The following is a 23492-nucleotide window of genomic DNA, read 5'->3' as shown; positions in this document are numbered from 1 at the left end:
AGGCAAGGGAGAGCTGACACAAGACAGCAGAGAGAGAGAGAGAGAGAGAGAGAGAGAGAGCGCGCACAATGTGGATCGGCACACCCAGAGACTTGAGGATGCCGGCTTTGAAGATCAGAGTGATGTGGCCACAAGCCGAGGAGCCTCAGCAGCCACTGCAAGTTGGAGGAGGCGTGGATTCTCCTGGAGACTCGGGAAGAGTCCAGCCCTGCCAACGTCTTGATCCAGCCCAGTGGAACTGATTTCTCACGTCTGGACCCCAGCATTGTGCGAGAACATATTTCTGGTTCTTTGAACCGCTCAGGTGACCTGTTGCAGCAGCCATGAGCAGCAAATACCGTGTAGTCTCAGCCATCGCCAGGCCTTGCATCTGCGGTGATCTCCAAACTGGTCTCTCTGCTTCCTCGCTTGCCCGTTCCCGGTCTGTTCTCTCCATTGTGGCAGAGTGATCTTTTACTTTGTAAGATTTATTTATTTATTTGAAAGGCAGGGCAACAGTGGGGCAGGGGGAGAGAAAGAGTGAGAGTGAGAATGAGAGTGAGTGTGTGTGTGAGAGAGAGAGAGAGAGGAGAGAGAGAGAGAGAGAGAGAGAGATCTTTCATCTGCTGATCCATTCTGCAAATGCCCACAACAGCCAGCTCTTGGCCAGGCCAAAACCAGGAGCCAGGGATTCCATCTGGGTCTCCCACATGAATGGTAGGGGTCCAAGTACTTGGGCCATCTTCCACTGCCTTCCCAAACGCACTAGCAGGAAGCTGGATCAGAAGCAGAGCAGCCGAGACTACCATGCCAGCCCCACAGCAATCTTTTAGAAATACCAGTGAGATAGTTCTCCCAGTTCCATGAGGCCAACATTATGGCACAGCCAGTCAAGCCAGCACCTGTGAGACTGGCACCCACATGAGTGCCAGTTCTAGTCCTGGCTGCTCCACTTCCCATCAAGCTACCTGCTAATGTGCTTGGGAAGGCAGCAGAGGATGGCTCCAGTGTTTGGGCTTCTGCCATCCACATGGGAGACCCAGATGGAGTTCTGGCTCCTGGCTTCAGCCTGGTCCACCCCCAGCCGTGTGTTGCCGACAAATGGGAAGTGAATCAGCAAATGGAAGACCTCTCTCTCCCTCCGTCTCTGCCTCCCTTTTCCAGTAATTCTGTCTTATAAATAAATAAATAAATAAATAAATAAATAAATAAATAAATATTTTTTTAAAAGGAATACTTTTTTAAGAATTTTTTTTTATTTCTTTGAAAGAGTTACAGAGAGAGGTAGAGACAGAGAGAGATGTCTTCCATTCTGCTGGTTCACTCCCCAAATGGCTGCAACGGCCAGAGCTGAGCTGATCCGAAGCCAGGAGCCAGGAGCTTTCTCCAGGTCTTCCACGCAGGTGCAGGGGCCCAAGGACTTGGGCCTTCTTCTACTGCTTTCCCAGGCCATAGCAGAGAGCCGGATTGGAAGAGGAGCAGCCGGGACATGAACTGGCGCCTACATGGATGCTGGCGCTGCAGGCTGGGGCTTTAACCCACTGTGCCACAGCACCAGCCCCCCAAAAGGAATACTTCTACCTGCATACTCCTCATTGGTTCCTTAGCCCCCTCAGAATAAAATCCAAAGAGTTCACTGTGGGCATTGAGGTCCCGAGTGGTCTGGTGTTAGGTCGCCTCATCGTTTTCCTTCGACACGCGGAGTGTGCACTAGCCTCAGGGCTTTTGCACTTTTGGCCTCCTCTGCCTGGAATGTTCTTCCACCTCACCCATGACTGCATGACTCATGCCCCCTCCCTTCAGGTCTCAGAGAGAACTTCCCAGACCCCTTGTGTCCAAAACAGCAGCCTCATCACTCTAGCCTCTCGGGGTTTTGCTTCAAGCTGTTATCACTATCCTGTGATACATTCCGTCATCTGTCTGTTTGTTCATCGTCTGTCTTTCTTACTTCCATGTCGGCTCATAAATGCAGGAGTTTTGTCTCCTTTGCTCATTGCAGCATCCTGAGCACCTAGAACCAGGATCTGGGGGGTCAAAGCACCCAATAAATATTGTACAATGCAAGCACGTGGCAAAAATAACTCAAACCACATCCAATGAACAGGAAGCTTTTTTTTTTCCTGCCTGGTCCTCAAAGGTAACTATATATAATGCATTTCTTGTTAATGTTCCAGAAAATTTTTAAAAAAGATTTACATATTTATTTGAAAGGCTGAGTGAGAGAGAGAGAGAGAGATCTTCCATTTGCTGGTTCACTCCCCAAATGGATGCAATGGACAGTGCTGGGCCAGCCTGAAGCCAGGAGCCTGGAACTCCATCCAGGTCTCCCATGTGAGTGCAGGGTCCAAGTACTTGGGACCATCTTCCACTCATTTTTCCAGGCACATTAGCAGGGATCTGGATCAGGAGTGGAGAAGCCGGGACTGAATGGTGCTCATATGTGGTGCTGGTATCATGGGCGGCAGCTTAACCTGCTACACCACAGTGTTGGCCTCTGTTCCAGAAATTTTCCCGTATACAAGAATATCTGCACGTGCAATAAGCCTGACACCCTCTCTGCACACGTGCATGCCATGTTTGTGCCTTGCCTTCTCGGCCAAGCAGCGGGGCTGGAGACCTGCCTGTAGCAGCACGCACTGATTTGCCTCCATTGTTTTTAATGGCTGCATCATATCCCACAACTTAACAATTAAAGAAGAACCAACTGCTTGTCTTGTTCAAGAAATGGAAAGGCTGACGATGATTAGATGCCTCTCTGTCCACACCTTTTTTATTGATTCTGTGGACGGCAGCGGTCTGGTCTCTTCTGGACACTCCCCAGTGACTGCCGAAGACCACAGTGCTGGACTCTCAGCAGCTCTTCTGTCCTTCAGTTGTTTTGATAGGGCCATGTTACCTTTGACAACTGAACAAGGCGTGGGAGTAAAAATAATAAGCAGTTGAAAGTATTGAGCCAGGGGCTCGAGCTCGGGTGGGATGAGTTAAACCACTGCTTCAGGGGCTGGCGTTGGGATGTAGTAGATAAAAGCTGCACCTGCCACCCTGGCATCCCTTATGAGTGCCAGTTTGAGTCCTGGCAGCTCCACTTTTGATCCAGCTCCCTGCAAATGGCCTGGGAAAAGCAGCAGACAACTGCTCAAGTGCTTGGAGATCCCGATGAAGCTTCGACTTGGGCCTGGCTTTTGTGGCCATCTTGGGGAGTGAACCAGAAGATGGAAGATCTCTCTCTCTCTCTCTGTTTTTCCCTCTCTCTCAGTAACTCTGATTTTTCAAATCAAAAATAAATAAATCTTAAAAGAAAAGAAAAAGCAATTAACAAACCGCTGCTTCAGTGCTGGCATCCATGTCAGGGTGCTGATTTGAGTCCTAGAGCTGCTCTGCTTCTGATCCAGCTCCCTGCTAATGTGCCTGGGAAGGCAGGGGATCATGGTCCAAGTGTTTTTGGGCCCCTGCCACACACGTGGGAGACCTGGATAGAGTTCTGGGCTTCTGACTTTGGCTTGGCGCAGTCCTGGCATTTATAATCATTTGGGGGAAGTAGATGGAAGATCTCTCTCTTTCTCTCTCTCTCTCAGATTGATTTTATTTATTTGAAAGGCAGAACTACAGAGAGGGAAAGAGAGAGAGAGAGAGAGAGAGAGAGAGAGAGGTCTTCCATATGCTGGTTTACTCCCCAAATGGCTGCAACAGCTAGGGCTGGGCCAGGCAGAAGCTAGGAGCCAGGAGCCAGGAGCTTCTTCCAGGTCTCCCATGTGGGTGCAGGGATCCAAGGACTTGGACCATCACCCACTGCTTTCCCAAGCGCATCAGCAGGGAGTTGGATCAGAAGTGGAACAGCGGTGCGGGTGCTGTGGCATAGCTGGTAAAGCCACCGACTGAATTCCCGTCATCCTATATGGGTGCTGGTTCATGTCCCGGATATTCCTCTTCCAATCCAGCTCCCTGCTATGGCCAGGGAAAGCAGTAGAAAGATGGCCCAGGTTCTTGGGCCTCTGAACTCACATGGGATACCTGGAAGAAGCTCCTGGCTCCTGGCTTCGGATCAACCCAGCTCCTGCCATTGCAGCCATTTGGGAGAATGAACCAGCGGATGGAAAACCTCTCTCTCTCTCTCTCTCTCTCTGCCTCTGTAACTCTGCCTTTCAAGTAAATAAATAAATCTTAAAAAAAAAAAAGTGGAACAGCTGGAACTGGCGCCCACATGGGTTACCCACTACGCCACAAAGCCAGCCCCAGATTTCTCTTTCTCTCCCTCTCACTTTGTTGCTCTGCTTTGAGATACATACATAAATAAATAAAAGTATTGAGCAAATCAGTAGGAGAACAAACAAAACTTAAAGAGTCCTCCCAATGAGCTCACAGCCCTCAGTGGTGGCCACAGCGCCTCCACTGGCCGCCAGTACTCACCAGAGGAGAGAGCTCGAGGGCAGCCGGGTCTTCCTGTGCGGCTCATCTGCTCCCTGCAGTCACATGGCCGCTCCCAAGCCCTTTCTCTGTGGAGACTGCCTGGCACGTCTCTGGGTCTCAGGAAGCAGGGGTCTGACACTGGTCCCCTAAAACTGTGCGCTTCAGGAGTCACGAAGCTCTTCCCCCGTGGCCCACCGGATCTCTCCAAACTTTTCCATCCTGGGAAGCCATTTCTTTGCTCCTGAGTCCAAATTCAATGAAGAGTATCAGGCTGCAATACCAGAAGGCTCAGGAAGGAGTGGAAAGACTCCAGTTTTAAAAAGAACATCCAGAAAAACACTGGATTGATTCCTAAAGTACTGCGTGAAGGTGAGACACATTCCACGCGGGGCATTCAGTTGTGGTAACCTCAGAACAGGCCCCTGGAGAACCAGTGCACTCAGGCACGTTTTATGCAATAGCTGGATGACGGGCAAGAGTTCTGTGATTATAACTACTGTTTAAACAACCTCTCTTGCAACCCCAATAACGAAGGATAATGGTCTGTTCTGGGTTTTAATTGCTAAAAAGAAAACAAACCTGCCAGACGCAGTGTGGCTGGTCCTCGGACCTCCTGTCCATTAGGATCTGGCTACACTTCAGTGAAGCACATATTGAACCAAGGAAACTACTTATTCATCTCAAAACTTCAACAGATTCTGGGTCCATAAATCAGGCTGTTAAAGTTTCAATTATATTTCAAATGAGTTGAGATTTTGGCCTACTAGGTCCAAGTACCTCATTCTATTTGGGGTACCTGTGAAATTTTTCTTGCCTCTAGTAGTACACAGATTATGTCTGTTATCATTGCAAATTTTTTTGTAATTCATATTTTCCATGAGCTCTTTGATGATTCTGTTGTATGCATGAATTCTGAGCTTTTTTTGCATCAAAGTAAACTAATCATTTCTGGTATGAAAGATTTATTTATTTATTTATTTTAAAGACTTTATTTATTTATTTGACAGGTAGACTTACAGACAGTGAGAGTGACAGAGAGAAAGATCTTCCTTCCGTTGGTTCACCCCCCAAATGGCTGCTACAGCCGGCGCTGTGCTGATCTGAAGCCAGGAGCCAGGTGCTTCCTCCTGGTCTCCTATGCGGGTGTAGGGCCCAAGCACTTGGGCCATCCTCCACTGCATTCCCGGGCCACAGCAGAGAGCTGGACTGGAAGAGGAGCAACCGGCACTAGAACCTGGTGCCCATATGGGATGCCGGCGCCACAGGCGGAGGATTAACCTAGTGCACCATGGCGCCGGCCCCTCTTTATTTATTTTTTGGAAGGCAGAGTGACAGAGACAGAGAGCGAATGAGAAAGAGAGGTATCTTCCATTGATGGTTCACTCCCCAAATGATTGCAATAGCCAGGGCTGGGTCAGTGTCCCACATGGATGTCAGGGGCCCAAGTACTTGGACCATTGTTCACTACCTCCTTGGGTACACTGGATCACTCCTTGCTAATGACCATCTGGGAGTGAACTAGCAGTTGGAGGATCTCTCTGTCTTTCTGTAACTCTGACTTTCAAAATAAATAAATACATCTTTTTAAAAAAGATTTTTTATCTATTTATTTGAGAGTCAGAGTTAACAGACAGAGAGAGGGGTCTTCCATCAGCTGGGCTGGTCTGAAGCCAGGAGCCAGGAGCTTCTTCCAGGTCTCCCATGTGGGTGTAGGGGTCCAAGGACTTAGACTTTTACTGGGACTTTTTTTTTTACTTAGACTTTTTCCCAGGACATCAGCAGGGAGCTCAAAGGAAAGTGGAGAAGCCAAGACTCGAATGGTACCCATATGGGATGCCGGTGCTGCAGGTGGATGCTTAACCTATTATACCACAGTGCCAACCCTAAATCAATCTTAAAAAAAAAAAAAAAAAAAGGAAGCTGGATCAAATGTAGAGCAGTCAGGACTTGAACTGGCACTCTGATATGAGATGCCAATGTTGCAGTGGTGGGTCACTTCTCTTTCAGAAATGTTTAAGTTTCTGAAATGGGTCAGTCCACATTTTCTGCTTTCCCAATCCAGTAATTTGTAAACTTTAGTAACTTCTAATTGAAGGAAACAAACCCAAGCATTTTCATTTTTATTAACCCCAAGAATATTAAAGGTACTTTATTTCTGGAAGTTGACTATTGAGAGAAGGCTTTTTACAAATATTTTTAGGGTGACAATTTAATATTCTCATCACCTACCTAATGGTCTTGTTTCAGGATGGCAACTTTTAAAAAATATTACTTTTGCCAGTGCCGCAGTAGCTCTCTAGGCTAATCCTCCGCCTGCGGCGCCAGCACACCGGGTTCCAGTCCCAGTCAGGGCGCCGGATTCTGTCCCGGTTGCCCCTCTTCCAGTCCAGCTCTCTGCTATGGCCCGGGAGTGCAGTGGAGGATGGCCCAAGTGCTTGGGCCCTGCACCCCATGGGAGACCAAGAGAAGCACCTGGCTCCTGGCTTCGGGTCAGCGCGGTACGCCGGCCGCGGCGGCCACTGGGGGGTGAACCAACGGAAAAAAAAAGGAAGACCTTTCTCTCTGTCTCTCTCACTGTCCACTCTGCCTGTCAAAAAAAAAAAAAAAAACAAAAACAAAAACAAAAACAAAAAAACATTACTTTTATTCTCCCTGTCTCTCCCTCTGTCACACTGCCCTTCAAATAAATAAAATAAATCTTAAAAAAACAAAAAAAAACAAAAAAACAAAAACCCAAGACCAAAAACAGGGGCTGGTGTTGTGGTGCAGTGGGTTAAGCCACTGCCTGTGACATTGACATTGATACTGGAGTGCCAGTTTGAGTCTTGGCTGCTCTGCTTCTGATCCAGCTCCCTGCTAATGTGCCTGGGAAAGCAGTGGAAGATGACCCAAGTGCTTGGGTCCCTGTCACCCTTGTGGGAGACCTGGATGGAGTTTCAGGCACTAGGCTTGGCCTGGCACAGCCCCAGTCATTGCAGCCATTTGGGGAGTGCATCAACAGACAGATCTCTTTCTCTCTTCCCACTCCCCCTGTCACTCTTTCAAATAAAATAAATCTTTAAAAACTTATTTTCAACTTATTTGGAAGAAGGGTAGGGAGGGAGGGAGAAAGGGAGGGAGGGAGAGAACATGTCATGTAGCTTCTGGAAAACTCCACTGTACATATGGGAGAGATTGACACAATGTTGTGAAGAAGTCAGTTCTAACCTTGTGGATCTCAAGAAAGAATCTTGGGAACATCCCCTTCCGCACTTGGAGAGCCAGGCCTGCATTTAAGGTAATTCCCATGGTAAAGGCGATGTCTTCTTCTTTAGGATCTATTTATTTCAAAGGCAGAGTTACAGAGAGAAAGAGAGAAGAAAGAGAGATCTTCCATGCACTGGCTCACTCCCCAAATGGCCAGGAGCCTCTTCTGAGTCTCCCATGTGAGTGCAAGGGCCCAAGTACTTAGGCCATCCTCCGCTGCTTTCCCAGGCACATTAGCAGGGAGCTGGATTGGGAGTGGAGCAGCCGGGACTTGAACTGGTGCCCATACAGGATGATGGCACTGCAGGCAGTGGCTTAACCCTCTATGCCACAGTGCCAGTCCCATGGTGATGCCTTCTTGATACCCAGCCTATAGTCGCTTCCTTCTCCTGTGTTCCCACCACAGTGTCCTGCTTTTTGTTCACTCTCCCTTGAAGGAGGATGCTCAACTTTGTTCATCTTTATAATTTAGCATCTGGTCCTTAGTAGGTACCAGATAGAATTTTAAATTTAAATATGTATTTTAAATATAAAAACAATATTATGACTATATTACAGAAAATAAAGTCACTCATAATCCCCTAAATGTCACTTGAGGTGTGCACCAGTATTTTTTTGAAATGCAGTTTTTTGTATCTCTCGTCACATCACATATTATAAATGAGCACCGTAATTCTGAATACTCCTCCCTCTTAGCAATGGCAAAGTTTTTTAAAAAATATTTGCGAAGTGGAATGACAGAGAAAACCAGTGAGAGTGTGAGAATCAGGCACTCACTGGTTCACTCCCCAAACGTTCACAACAGTCAGACTGAAGCCAAGGTCCAGGGACTCCATCCAGGTCTCCCAGAAGCAGGGGCTCGGGCACTTGGGTCATCGTCTGTTGCTTTTGTCGGTGCATCGGCAGGGAGCCGGCTCAGAAGCAGAGCAGCTGGGGCTGGAACTGGTGTTTAGATATGGGATGCTGGCACCGCAAGAGGCAGCTTACTCTGCTGTGCCACAGCCCTTGTCCTTGTTCTGTTTCTGATGTCCCGTTGTGTGGGTGGGACACAACGGAGATTCACTTGCTGAATAGCCAACATCAGCCCACGTAGGCAGGAGGCTGCTGCTTTGTGTGTGTGTGTGTAACACACACGGTGATCCTGTAAATACCTTCACACATACGGCTTTTTTTTTTTTTTTTTTTGCATTTCGTGTTATTTTCTTTAGAACAGATTCCCAGAAGTAAGATTACTGGGTCAAAAGATGCAGACGTTTTTATGGTTTTTAATACACACTGTAAAATTGCTTTTCAAAAGGGTTATACTAATTCACAACGCCACCAGCACTTTTAAGAATGTTCCACTGCAGAAATTGTCAACACAGGTGCCATTAAGAATGCTAATCGATAAAATACTGCACCCTGGTTGTTCAAAGTTTGCATTTTTTGAGGCTTATAAAATTAGAAGTTTGTGGAAAGACGAGCACGTCCCTCTTCTGGGACGTCTTGGGGAAACCGAAGCCCGTGTCGTCGGGGCTGGCGCCCGGCTCCGCGGCGTCTTCGAGGCACGGCTTTTCCCGCGGCCGCGTCTCCTCAGCGACAGCGACGAGCGGGAACGCTGCGCCCGCCGGCCGCGCTCCAGCCCTCACGGGGCCCGCGGCTCCGCTTTTCCTTCAACTTTTGCCTTTCTCGGTGAAAATCTCGGTTCAACTTCGCGATTTCGGCCCCCGCTTTGTTCCCGGCGCGCTCCGCCCGCGATTTCTCCTCAGAGAGGCTTTCCGGCGTGCCGGTCGGCGAGCGCGCGCGGCGCGGAGGCCGGGGACGCCGGGCGCCTCGTCCCGCCTCGTCCCGCCTCGTCCTCCAGCCCGGCGCGCCGCGCCGAGCGCGTCTCCACCGCTCCCCTCGGCGGCCTCATCCTGGGACAGGCGCGTATGAGTCATCGCCCCGTCGGTCACATGGGCAACGTGACCAAAATAAAGTTTCAGTATTTTAAGCCGCTGGAAAAGGGGACAGCGGAGCACACCGGGGGCGGGGAGCAGCAGGCGGACGCGGGCGGGCCGCCGGCCCCGGGGACGCGGCGGCGCGGGGCCGAGGGGGCGGGGCGCCGGCGACCGGGGGGAGGGGGAGGGAAGGGGCGGGGCCTGGCGGGAGGCGCGCGCGCGCCCCTCCCCCGCGGCCGGCAGCGACGCCCGGGCTCCCGCGCTGACCGGTTCAGGGCCGCGGCGTCCCGGCGGACAGCGGCGCCGCGAGGGGCCGCCCCTCCCACCCCGGGCCCTCTCTCCGCCGGCAGCGACAGGCTGCGGGATCCCGGAGATCCCGGCGCGCCCTCCACGGCCACCGAGACCCCACGCGCCGGCAGCGGCTTCCCCGGGAACGTCCTTCAGCCCCGGGAGCACGCGGGAAAAGCCCCAGCGCGCCAATGAGCGAGCGCCTTCCTCATGACGGTCACGCTTAGGGGCGGGGCTTCCCTCCGCCGCTCCCGAGTTCCGGGAACCCCCTTTGATTGGTCTGGACGGCCTGGGAAACACTGTAGTGACGCCCAATGAAAACGCCACGTCTCGGCCTCGAGGAAATATTCCGTGTCGGCCCCGTCGTAATTGGGCAGCCCTTTCGGGCCCAGGCCACTGGGAAGCTTTGTTTAGGTCTGGAAGGCGGGCTTTCCTGGGAGTGGGTGGGGAGGGGGCGTTGATTCTTGACCAATCATTTCGGTCCTTTGGGTGGTGACCAGCCAATGGGCCAGATGGATAGGACGCTCCTCCCGGAGAGTAGTGAGACCCCTGGTGCAGGGCGATTGGCGGTGGGCGCGGTGAGTGGCAGCCGCGCGGCCCAACGGGCGCTGTGCGTGGGCCGCGGGGCGGGGCCAGGGCGGGTGCGCGGCGGCGGCGGGGTGGCTGGGCCGGCGGCGGCGGCGGTACGAGGCGCGCGCTCGGGGTCCCGGTCGCGAGGAGGAGGAGGATGTGGCGCGCGGAGGGGAAATGGCTGCCGAAAACAAGCCGGAAGGTAAGAGCCGGAGCGCAAGGGGCCGGGGGGCGGCGCGGCGGGCGGCGGGACCCGGCCCCGCCGGACATCCCGGGCATCGGCGGCGCCGGGCGGGAGCGCGGGGGCGCGGCGGGCGGGCGCCCCGGCCGGGGAGGGGGCCGGCGGGGTGGGGGGGGCGGAGCGCGGCCGAGTCCTGAGGTGACTCGCGGGGCCGGCGGAGCGCGGCGCCCCACACCCCACCCCCGGGGGCGGGCTGGGGCCGGAGGGGGCGGGGGGCGCGCGGGGCGGGGGCCGGGCCCAGCGAGGAGGAGGAGGAGCCGGCGGAGGGCCGGCGCCTCCCCCACCCGGACCGGGCAGTCCCCGCCGCTCTCGACCCCGGGCGGCCCGCGCCCCCGGCCCGCGCCCCCCAGCGCCGGCCCGGGGTGGGGGCCGCGGGGCGGAAAGTTTATCCGCCTCGGGCCCCCGGCCCCGCGCCCCGCTGCTCCGGGCCGGTCCCCCTCGGGCGGCCGCGGCGGCGCTCAGCCCTGCCGGCCCCCTGCTCTCCGGCGGGCAGGGCCGACGTGCTCTCCCCGGTGGCCCCCTTCAGCCCCGGGCGCCTCTCCCCGCCAGGGGGACCCCCGGCAGACGGCCTCGTGTGAGCCCTCCCCCTTCGCCTCCCGGGCAGGCGAGGGGGCCTGCGCAGCACCCCGCCCCTCGCGGCCGTTCGCCTCGTACTCTTGCCCTTGCACCCTCACAGCCGGGAGGGTGGGGTCTCCGTGTCCAGTCCCTTGCCCTTTACCTCCCGTGACCCCGATCTTTCCTCGGCACTGGGGTCCGCCTGAGCCGCTCATCCTCCGTGGGAGCTCCTGGGGCCTCGCACGCTCTCCGATGACCCTTTGGCCAGGACAAGGGGACTCGGGCTACCTGTGTTCCTCCCTGCCCGGTGGACCGTGGGGGCCTGTGTGGCTCTGAAGTCGTTTCCAAATGGGAGAGCAGATACTTCCAGATTAGGTGTACTCTCCGCACTTTCCTGGATTGGGGTGAGCTCATTTCCTGAACACCCTGTGAGTTGCCCTCTTTTTTGTTAGGGAGAAGCCTGGACGTGCCCGTGCTCCCCTCCCGTTTATCTACTCCCCCGACACGCGCCCTCTCCATGGAGTTCCTGTCTGGGCCCAGGGGGGTGCCCCAGGAGGATGTAGGGCAGGGTCTCCATTGTGCCTCACAGCTGAGTGAAAAAGAGCCACAGGACTCACTCGTGCCGCTGGCCCTTCCGTGGGAGGGCGCAGTCCCCAGGTGACACTGCCCAGCTCCAGGGGCGTCTTGCGTCCTTGCGTGTCCGGTGTTCTGATGACCGTCTCCTGTGCAGCAGGAACCAGACTTCGTGCGTCCCACACTCGGGAGTGTCTGAACCTTCCCTGGAAATAAACTTCCCAATTCTTTTTTGAGAGAACTCATATCCTCCTTCTGGCTTCTGTTTCCAGTCAGCCATATTTAGGGAGCCTGTTACCTTGACTTTTTCTAATTTTCTCAAATTGTGTTCGTGTTGGCTGGGTAGGGAGAAGCCATATGCCTTTCCCTTCAGAAAAGGGAGCGTAGACACCCAAGTCGCCCACATGCCATTCGGGAAGAGGTGGCTGTGTGCTCCTTGTTGTACTAGAACCTTCCTTTGGCCCTGGTGTCGTCTCTTGTGGGATTCCAACGTTTCCTGGGATCTTGTAGCTTCCGGGCGCAGAGGACATTTGAATGCCTTCTCTCTCGCGCGTGCGCGTTCTGGTTTCTTTGGATGAAGCAGACAGAAGTGGTCGTGCCGCGGTGTGTGGTTGTTGACACTTACCTGCGGGTGTATATTCGTAGAGATCACGTGCGTCACAGGTGTGTGGGAACGGAGCGGCTGAGGTGGCTGGCTCGACATGGTGGGCGCTGGCAGGGACCTGTGTGTGAAGGAGCACACACGTGTGTCACTGTGGTTGGGAACTCTTGGGGCTGAGAAGCAGCACTGGTAAACGGGCAGTTCTCTCTACTCCCTCATTGGTCATCTGTTCTGTAGGGAATAAGTAGAATGACATCCTGAATGTTCAGCACGTCCCTGCGTGCTCACCGATGAGCACCCAAACTTGGGCGTCCGACCTGAGCCGTGAGGTTCGTTCTCTGCTTGATTCTTTACTGCAGTGTGGGGGAAAGAGATATCACGTGTTCTGGGCGCACGACAGGGGATGGGGAGGAGAGGTGCTTTCCCCTGACAGAACCAGGGGTGATTTTCCATGAACATGTCCCGGTTGTGTTTTGGCTGTTTAAACAATTGCCAGAGGTACTTTTGGAAAGGCCCTTCACCCTTCCTGAGAGGGTGGGAGGGGGCTCTTCCCGTTCCTTTCCTTGGGCAGAGCGGTAATGGGAGCCCTTGGGGCTGTCTGGCTGAGGTCAGGAGCCTTGCTTCTGGTCTCCTTCCCTCCTTCCCTCGCAGAGCTCAGGATGGCTCTGGCAGCTAGCTGCTGTCCCTCAGCAGAGTCTTACTTTTCCACAGGCCTAGTGTGGGCACGTGTCCTCTCCAACAAGCTCTGTTTTGAGCCCTGGCATTCAGGCCTTTGAGCTGCCCACCTTGATTTACTAAGGAGATGTGGTCATCTGGAGGTTTGGTCAGTACTGGGCCTGGACATGTCAACTTTGCCTTTTAGTTAATAGTGAGTTGTCGTGTGGGCGTGGTGCCCTTTGCCAGAAAGTAGAGCCGTGGACCACAGTTTCCTTCTTGTGAGCTTCTTTTGATTTTTGTGTATTTTATTCTGTCTGTATCTGATCAGCTCGATGGGAGTTGTGTATTTTTAGGGGGAAGTATCAGTGAGCTTTGACTGCCTGCTGTATATTGCTGGCGTTTACCCAGAGAGTCAGCTCATTTCTTGTAGTGGCTCTTCTGTGCCCCTTCCCGGGCCTTTTGTAGTTTTCCTTGCTAAGCAGGGTGTTCTGTACAAGGCACAGCATAAGGAAAAGTTGTGAAGATTGGTTAGAGCCGCACACTTCAGGCTGTTGTGCGAAGTCAGGCTCTTCCTCTCGAGTTGAGTGTGATTGTGCCTTCTGCGTCTGCGGGTTCCCTGGAAGCTGTCCCGGGACCAGGCGCCCTCCTGCAGGTAAGCAGGCTAAATGGGTGCTCTGAGCCACTTTCTTGCTTACGTCTCTCTGCTGGCACGTCACTCTTTCCTCTCTCTGACCGCTTAGGTTCGGCTTTCTGGACAGGGTTGGGTGGCCGCCTCTCCCCTTGTCTTCTTGAAAACCTTACTTATCCTGCTTCTGGGACACGTTTGGTTTCCACATCTCATCCTTGAGTGGATTCAAAATGTTGACACATATACAGTACCTCTGCTCAAGGTCGTATGGGGTCAGTTTTTCATTCTCAGAAAAGCAGCATCGCTCTTGCCCTTTGGGACTTCCTTATGCATCCTGTTCAGCCACGTTCTTCTCTCTCCCTTCCGGTTGTAGGTGCTGGTGGCTGAGGGTTCCCCACGAAGAGCCTGCTTCTGAGAGTCGGGTGGTAGTAGTTCAGTCCCTTGTGAATGGCAGACGTTAGCCCTGCTTCTTTCTGATTTTGAGGAGCTCGTCTGGTGGCTTAACATTTCCCCCCAGCTGTTTTCATGACTTTGTGCCATTCTTGGTTTCCCATTTCTGAAGTTCTGAGGAAATACGTGTGCAGTTGTACTTGTTTCTGATTTCCCTCTGGAAGAAGCAGAAGAGAGTGATTCTCATGTTCCCTTTCTTTCCTCATGGTTGTGGCAGTTGCTTCTTTTTTGAGATCTTAGGAAGTTGTCCGTTTGGGGAGAAGTCATTTTTATATCCGTCCTCATTGTCTGAAGTCATTGAGGAGGCCTTTCCTGGAGCATGCTATGTGCAAGGACCTGTGGGGCTTTCTGTGATTTTGCTGGGACTGTATTGGAGCTTGTTAGGCTTGTAGTATGAATGACATTCCTGTGTATCTAGTACTTGGTTTTTATATAGTCTTGTAAGCAGTTTTTCCCTGGATTTTATTTATTTTTTGAGTTGTAATCTTACAGATGTATGCCCTGTACTGTGCTGTTGAGCTTTTCTCCCCCTCCCTGCAGGAGTAGGGGTGGTGAAGAGGGTGGAGCTTAGGCTGGGAGAGGCTTTTCCCAAGACTGTGTGGGATATGGGTGTCCAAGAAAGTAAAGTCAGCCTTCTCAGTCTAGTTGTCTAGGCATAACTTTCAAACCATTTAGTTAGATGATTGATTGGAATGCTTGTTTAACATGTGAACAGCAGTGTTATTCCAGGTATTGTGTAGAATATAAAATCACACACATCCTTCATCTAAGGAAGTGGTAGAAAGATATTTTCCTCTTCTGATTAACTTGCATGGTTCATCTCATCAGATAGCAAGAACTGGATGAGCTGCTGTAGTATTTTCACTGCCAGGAAGTGTTATATCTAAATTTAATGCTTAATTAAGTGTTGACCATTCTGGGGCTAGATAGTTGATATAATTACCACTGCTTTTGTTATGTGATGTTTAATTTTTTGTGCTTTTTAATGTTATTTTTTTTAAATAAATAGCCTCATACTTTTTTTTTGAATGGAGGTTATATACAATGGTACTGATGATACTAAAAATTAACAGGAAGGGCATTTTCTTTTCCTTCTTTATTAAGCAGATATCCACTTCCACGGAGCATGTGGAAACCAGTTCTGCCAGTATTTCACTTCTGTGCAAACTCTCGGGTGGGGCTGTTGTAGTATGTAATTGGGCAGTGTCCTTTGAATATGTGACTGAATATTTTTTGTGCTAACAGGTGGTGTGTATATTTCCATTTTACAGATCGCTTTCCAAGATGTGTGTTTTCCAAAGTCACTTACCATGCCCTGTTTCTTGGTGTTTTACAAGACTTAAATTCTATTTCCTTTCCTTTATTGGCCTTTTACTTTTTGCCCTTTCCTATAAAAGGAGGTTTTTTAAATTGCGCTTGTCCTCATTATTATAAAAAAAGTGTAAGTATTTGTAGGTTTACTGTGTTTGTAGCCTTCTGTCTTTTAGTAAGGTGTGCCCACTGTCCCCTGTGTCCTGTGGCACATGGTATTGTTTTTATTTCCCTAGGATAGGCAGGTGGATAGGGTAGGATGGGGTAGTTGTAGTGTTTGCCACCAGATGACATGCTGGGGTGAGACACTGGGCTTCCCCATGTAGCATTTTGGAAATTTGTTTTTGCTATATTTAGTGAGTTTCTTTCTGTCTCTGTGACAAAAGTACATTTACTTGGGCATAGAACTTGAATAGTGTATAGTCATTCACTTTGCTTTCCAGGTTCTAGTATATAATCTTCCTTTTTCTTTTTCTTCTTTTTTTTTTTTTTTGAATACCTTGTCAGAATTAGGACATAGATTGATCACACACTATCAGATTCTTTGTACTTTTCATGTTTGTGGTAGTGTCAGTCCTGTGATTATGCCATATTGGAAAGACTTGTAAACACATAGATGGTCTGCCATCCCATAGTGTAAGCATTTGTCTTGTAAGGAGGTTTATTTCTGTATATTTTGACAGTGGACAGAAGTTCCTGATTTTTAATGGTGGGACAATGTAAAGAGTTTTTTTTTTTTAAACATCAGTATGCTGGCTGTGTGTTTCCAAGGTTGTATTACATCTTTCTGCTTAGAATGCCATTGCTTATAGAAGGTCATAGGCCTGCTTGTGTAAAGATTGGTAGTGCCATCCTGATCATTTTTTTTAAAGCTTCATTACCCTGGACTTAAGAAATACTAAGTTCCCCACTGCAAAGAGAGGTCTGTGTTAGCCCCTTTCACTCCTTTTTTAAATGGTTGTTCATTTACTTTCAGCTGATGGGCATAGCTAATATGGAAGGACCAGAGATTTTTTAAGAATATTTTTTCCCTATTCACTCCAGTGTTTTGCTCATTCCTGACATAGTTGCATGTTGTCTTGGACATGAATTCCCTTGCTCATTTGGAAAAGCACAATTTTGTTTTCTCCAAATTTAGCCTGATCTTTCAAGTCATGTAACAGATCCCTTACTGACATTGTTAGTAGAGAGTAGCTTTGAGGGAGAAAGTGCTGGCTGCGGCTGGCTGCAGTATGGTTTGGTAGTTGCAGATGCACAAGTGACATGTCTTGGAATAAATGTTTGGGGTTGGTTCTTAACAGTTGAAACCATAGCAATGCCTGGCAACTAATTGGATGGCAGCACTCTCACCTCTCATCCCACTCCCTCATGGTTTCTCGAATGCCCCCACCTCTTCCCTACCCTGCCCCCCACCCTGTTTCTTCCACAAGACCCCCAAATTCAAAAATGACAACTGTAACAGCAAAATTCCAGAAAAAGCAAAGCGTCCTGAAGGCTAGCTCTCACTGCAGGTGTGTGCCTGGCACTTTTTGGATGTGTTGTCTTAGTGAGGTCGACGTGTGAAGTGCGCGTCACTCATTGAACAGCCCATGCGGCATAGCTTCCGGTCTTCCTTATCAATTACCATGTGGTAAGCTTATGGGTTTGGTCACTTAAAACACACAAAGTGGACTTTTCTCCTGTTCTTCCCACCTAGCCATTGTCATGAATACTGGCAATTGCAAATGGCTATGTCCCTACTCTGTGTTCAGCTCCTGAGAGAGTAGAGTACTGGCTTCCAGTCAAGGCAGTGCAGCCATTTGTAACTGACTTCTGTGTAGCTGGCCCCCAACCAGCAGTAGTGGTCTACACTTGACAGTGTCTGTAACAAGGGGCAAACCAGGCCTTCTGTTTCTTCTTTTCTTTTACAATGTAAATTTAACAGAATATGTTTATGTGTTGTTATGATGACATGCAGTTATAACCAGAAGTATGCTTCAAACTAAAAAGGAAGAAAGAAACAAAAAGCCTTCCTCTCCTTTTGAAAAACAGGTGTTTTTTTTTTTTTTTTTTTTTTCATCAGGGTTGATTTAGATTGCCAGGAGTCATTTCTGAAGATACATTAATGCAATCAAGAACTTATCCTTTAAAACTTAAATTTGGTTTTTTAATCCTTTTCTGAAAGTAATTTCTGAGGTTGTGTTTGCTGGGGAGTAAAAATAAGAAATTGGGACAAAGTGTGAAATTATGTAGAAAGGAAAAAATACTACAATGAAAAAAATTAGGATTAAAAATAATCTCAAAGTGATGAATGGAAGTGTAAATTAAGTATTCTTAAGAAAAATGAAATGTTGATCTGGTTACCGTTTTGAAATTGACATATGTACATATATGAAGAATGCTGTCCAAAATGGGGACATTGAGAAGACAGATAGGTGTATGGAATTGGTCATTTTAAAATGTTAAGTGTTTTTCCTTTTTTTGAAAAGTAATTGAAATAAAATAACTCTTCTTAGTGAAGAAATTGTAAACTTTGATGGAACTTGAGCAGAATGGAACCTTTAAAGAGTGAAGATTGAAGATAAGGATATTTTATTGCAAATCCACAAGGGGGTAGTGATGTTCTATCAAAGATTTGTGGTGGAAATGTGAGATGATCTCTTCTAGCATTTTAGATTTACAAATAGAACTGGCACGTTTGCATTTTTAACTTAATAAGATCTTCCTTTTAAAATGTTTATTGACAACATTGTTTATTGAGTAAATTAAAAAAAATTCCATTTGAGAAGAATGACTATTTTCAGCTCTAGGAATGGTAGGGAAGAGAGAACGCCCTTGTAGTTCTGTGCTTTGGAGAGATTACTGAGGATCTGAGGGTCACTGTCATTTTCTGAGAATGTAATAATCTTAAATTTCCTGGGAAACAGGAATCTAGGGATCAGTTACTTAAGCATCCTGAATGAAAGAATTTTGGTAAATTATGTGTAAACTTTACTGAAGTTTGTATTACTAGTTGTATTTTCAGTTCTGCCAAGAGATGAAAAATGTGAACAGTCCACAGCACTAGCCCTGTTAATAGTTGTAAATAAATCAACTTTTTATAATCTTTTTTATTAGTTTATATTACATAATTAGATAAATTTTTTTCCTCTCACATAAAAATTCCAGTAGCTTGCCTTTGGTCACTGGGTTCCACTCCATTGTATTTAGAATGACTTAAAATCAGGTGTGGTGTGGCAGTACCAGGTGGTTCATAGTAGAGAAATAAAATTCATGCTTTCTTTTTTAGTTGATAAGCCATGTGGTAGGACGAAGATTTAAGATTGGGATGGAAACTGTGTCCTACTTATTTAGAGACTCAAGTAGCCATATCTTTAAAAAATACTGCTTCCAACATTAATAACAGGAAGCAGTTTTGTGGCCTTAGAAGTTATGCTCGTCATGCCATATCTATTGTATATTTTGCATTTCTGGTCCAGGGAAGAGGTTAATGCAAGTTTTCCTCAACTCCTCTGCCCTTATGCTGACCTAGGAAGGGCTGCTGCTTTTATCTGCCTTCCAGTTGTCCCCAAAGACACACAGTTTCTTCACTTACATGCTAAGCTCTGTTGGGAGCTGAAGTGTGACGTCAGCATTTTCATTCATGAATTTGATTCTTCTACATCTCTTTTGTTTTGTATTCCTGAACTGATTTCTGGCACATCCACACACTGGTTTACCATCAGTCAGCATGTACGTCAGCGCTGAAAGGAAACGCAGAAGGTAGACGACAGGGGTATTTTGGAAGGGCTTGGTTGATTTGCATCAGTGCTGTTTGCATATAAGGTTGCTGCCCAGATTGAAATCTAAAATCAGTCAGTTTAATTATCTCGTGATTTTATGGATTGGACTGTGTTGTGAGCATATTGACACAAAATTTTTGTTCTTGCTGGAAGTTTAGAGTGCTATGGTTGTAGCTCCTTTGTTACAAAGCAGCATGTCTTTTATAAAAAAAATTTGGCTAAATCGGAGTGTTCTGTCTTATTTCAGAGAGGTTAGGCTTGGAGATTAAATTATGTCCTAGAATTTGGATTTTTTTTTGGTGAGGGGGAATTTGCTCTTGAAATATTTTAGATGACTTTATTGTTTGATGCTTAGATTTTTGATATAACATTATTACTGTTAAATTAGTGGAGCATCCCTTGTGTTGGAGTTAGATTTCTCCTACCCAGATCGTGCACTTATGTAGTTGTTGACTCGTTTCTCCTCCAGGGAGGTCACTGCTTGTAATTCAGCGCTGCCTGGGAGCAGTTCTTGAAGAAATCTTATTTGGAGGTTTCCTGTGCAGGGCCTGGTTTGAGGCTAAGCCTCTGGCCTCTGGCATCTTTCAAGCCTCCTGTAGCTGATGAATGGTGAACTGTAAAAAACTTCATTTTCTCTGCTTTCTTGAGGGTTTCTAGACTTTCTGGATATTTGATTTCTAAGAACCATTTAAAATAAAATGTGTTTATTTTATTTTATTTCTTTTTACAGGCAGAGTGGACAGAGAGAGAGAGAGAGAGAGAGAGAGAAAGGTCTTCCTTTTGCCGTTGGTTCACCCTCCAATGGTCGGCGTGGCCGGCGCGCTGCAGCCGGCGCACTGCGCCTATCCAAAGGCAGGAGCCAGGAGCCAGGAGCCAGGTGCTTCTCCTGGTCTCCCATGGGGTGTAGAGCCCAAGCACTTGGGCCATCCTCCTGCATTCCCGGGCCACAGCAGAGAGCTGGCCTGGAAGAGGGACAACTGGGACAGAATCCGGCGCCCCGACCGGGACTAGAACCTGGTGTGCTGGCGCCGCTAGGCGGAGGATTAGCCTATTGAGCCGCGGCGCCAGCCAAAATGTGTTTTTAAGATTCACCATTTTGGTCCAGTTATAACTTATGGTTGGAGTAGACAATTTGAACTGCAGCTGATTGGTACCTTGTCTTTCTCTGGAGATGAAGTGAAAATGTCATGGCAGCTCTTGGGTACTGTCTCCTCCTAAGTAACTAGAGCTTTGTGTTCCTCTGGGTTGACTTAACTTGTCCACTGGGTAGCAGAAATGAGTGGTCTGCTAGCCAGCTTTTGCCTTCAAGGAGATGCACTAAGAAAAAAGAAAAAGAACAAGTATATTATGAATAAGCATTTGAAGATTACTTAAATTTATTTTCCCCAAGAACTTAATAGTTTTGATATTATTTAAATATATATGAAGGAATCTATTTTTAAGTATTATTAAGAAAGGAATATTTAATCATAGAGGGTCTTTGTAAAAGATTTGTAATTTTCTTTTTTTCTAAAGATTTATTTATTTGAAAGGCAGAATTACAGAGAGGCAGAGGCAGAGGCAGAGAGAGAGAGGTCTTCCATCCACTGGTTCACTCCCCAGTTGGCCCCAACGGCTGGAGCTGCGCCGATCCGAAGCCAGGAATCAGGAGATTCTTCCGAGTCTCCCACGTGGGTGCGAGGGCCCAAGGACTTGGGGATGTCTTCTGCTGCTTTCCCAGGCCTTAGCAGAGAGATGGATCAGAAGTGGAGCAGCTGGGACTTGAATCGGCGCCCATATGGGATGCCAGCACTGCAGGCAGCGGCTTTACCCGCTGCACCATAGTGCAGGCCCCATGCTTTGTAATTTTCAAAACCGTGTACCACTGTAGGATTTACAAAAAGTTAGGAGCTATGATTATTTATTTTCTTCCTCCCTCCTTCCCTCTCTTCCTCCCTCTCCCTCCCTCTCCTTCCCTCCCTTCCTTTATTCCTTCCTTTCTTTCTCAGAGATGGAGAGAGAGAGAGAGATTTCCATCCACTGGGTCATTCCCCAAATGGCTGCAACAGCTAAGGCTGGACCAGGCTGAAGCCAGAAGCCAGGATCCAGGAGCTTCTTCTGGGTCTCCCATGTGATTGCAGAGGCCCAAGCACTTGGACCACATTATCCTAGCCACATTATCAGGAAGCTGGATTGGAAGTGGAGCAGCCGGGACATTTTCTTTTGTGTCACTTTGAACCCAGCAGTGATAAGGTTAGTTGTCTGACCTTGAAGTCATAGTTTAGGTTTTCCGGATGCTTCTTCGGTGCTGCAGGTTGTACTGCTGCCTGTGACACTGATTCCCGTATCAGAGTGCCAGTGTAAGTCCTGGCTCCTCTGCTTCTGATCCAGCTTCCTGCTAATGTGCCTGGGAAGGCAGTGGAAGATAGTGAAGTACTTGGACCCCATCACCCATGTTCCTGGCTCCTCCTGGCTCTGGTCTGGCTTGGACCTGGTTGTTGGCAGCCATTTGAGGAGTGAATCAGTAGCTGGAGCATTGATTGTCTCTGTGTGTGTGTGCGTGTGTTTGTGCCTCGCTGTTGCCTTGCCGTTCTGATAAATAGCTCTTAGAAAAAAGAACAAGCCTACTTTGATTCCCAGCTAGTGCTCTTTGCTTCCTGTAGCTGGAATGCTGGTGAAGGGGACCAAGGAGCTCCTCTTGGAAGTGCGGTGCCTGTGTCCTTGGCTGCCCTCCAGTGGGACAGGAGCTGAAGCCGCTCTCCTTGGCATCTCTACCTTCTCTTCCTTACCAGACAGTACTTCTCCATTCCTCTCTCTTGACTCTGGCCCAGCTCCTCAAGTAGTGCCTTCCCCTAGGGTTGTCCTAGTGGTGAGTTCTACAGTTCCTTCCCATTCTGTCTTAAAATGATCAGAAAATGAAGTTGGCTGTGTGGAATCTCACATTGTGACTTGCTTGCTGCCGTAGCTGTTTGGTACAGTGGTCCCTTTTCCTTTTGAAGTCCTGCCCCATATCTAGAGTCAGTGTGTTGACACAAGCCCCCGTGGGAAGAATTTGAACTACGGGCACTGAAGTGAACCTCCTTTCTGGTGTACATGGTGGGCTTAAATTTTAGGTCTTTGCGTACCGCTGTATTTTCTGTAAAAAAAAAAAAATGGGAAAAACTGTTAGTGTTATCAAGAAGATGAACAGCACAAAAATGTTAAGTCTTATTAGTTATTCCCTGAGGCAGATTGAAGGTCTTTATTTTTAGATACGGATGAGGGCTCAGAGTTTTGGAAAATAGACTTAAATAATATATGATTACAGCTGAAAAGTATCTAGTAGCATCAGACTATTTCATGTTCAAGGTAGTTGTTCGTATTCATTTGACTGTATTTTCTGGAGTTGACTAATACAACTGTTATTAAAATGAATCGATTGCCAGTAATTCAGTAAATAAAGACTCTTCCTATTAAGAACTACACCTGTGGGTTAGGGAGTTGCTGCGGGTCCACTCTAATTGATCATGTAGGATCTCCACTTGGACCTACTCCCTCGGCAGAGGTCAGCATTTGGAGAGGCTTGAATATGGTTTATTTTTTGACAGTGTCTTTCACTTTTAAAGATGCTGAGGGGCGAGTTGAAGCTCCTGGTGCTCTTGTAAGCACGCCCTGCCTTTTCCTTCCCTTCTCTGCATTATGAATGGGGTGGCTGAATCATCGCCCTGACAGAGCTTAGATGGAGGTTTCCTTTTCGTTTACTTCTGTTACTGAGAGAGACTGTGCGCTAAAAAGAAATCTGTAACAAATGTGGGTACTCATGTTTTAGAGTACTTGTTTTTCCTGCTGGGGTTCTCCAGAAATTGATCATAGATTACTTGACCAAATTTAAGGCCCAGAAGTTTATTGCAGACATCCAGGAGGGAAGAAGCATCGGTGCTATACTGAATCTGATTATTCTAAATATGACCCGTGGCTGCTTGTGTGAGTGTCTCCCGATGCAAAAGTGGTGATAACAGCGACCTGTCTAACTGGCTGAATATCCTTGGCAGGTATTATCTGTCCGCACCAAGTATTTTAGTCTCTCTTGCCTCTGTGGCCCTGTCTGGAGGAACTGAGGATGGATTTAACTGCTCTGGTGCTGCTCCAAGCTGTTGCGGCTGCTCTGCCACCTTCCCTATTCCACCCAACACTGCTCTCCGAGCCACCTTGCCCTTGTCGTTGGATGAAGGAGCGTAGACAGAACTGTTTGTTTGATGAAACTAAAAGAGTTGTGATTTTCAGGATGGTTTTAAAATTAAATGGGTAGTGTGATGGTGCACATTAGTGTGAATGTAACCAGCATCAC

General features: G+C 48.6%; 1 protein-coding gene across 25 annotated transcripts in view; it reads left to right on the top strand.

Moving 5' to 3' along the window:
- The first annotated feature begins 10328 nt into the window (after positions 1–10328).
- Positions 10329–23492, top strand: part of CAMTA1 (calmodulin binding transcription activator 1) — an 848439-nt gene continuing 835275 nt past the window's right edge. For 9 of the 25 annotated variants that reach the window (XM_070079358.1, XM_070079359.1, XM_070079357.1 and 6 more), the window contains exon 1: positions 10330–10417. In XM_070079358.1, the coding sequence (XP_069935459.1) occupies positions 10343–10417 (75 nt within the window). In that variant the 5' untranslated portion in view covers positions 10330–10342. Of the gene's footprint in view, positions 10612–23492 lie in introns of all 25 variants that reach the window. The other 16 variants (XM_070079345.1, XM_070079355.1, XM_070079348.1 and 13 more) reach the window with 6 other exon arrangements.

Source organism: Oryctolagus cuniculus, chromosome 7 (assembly GCF_964237555.1).
Source record: "Oryctolagus cuniculus chromosome 7, mOryCun1.1, whole genome shotgun sequence".
Taxonomy (NCBI): domain Eukaryota; kingdom Metazoa; phylum Chordata; class Mammalia; order Lagomorpha; family Leporidae; genus Oryctolagus; species Oryctolagus cuniculus.
Note: the sequence above shows the minus strand (reverse complement) of the source record. Positions and strands in the feature narration are given on the sequence as shown.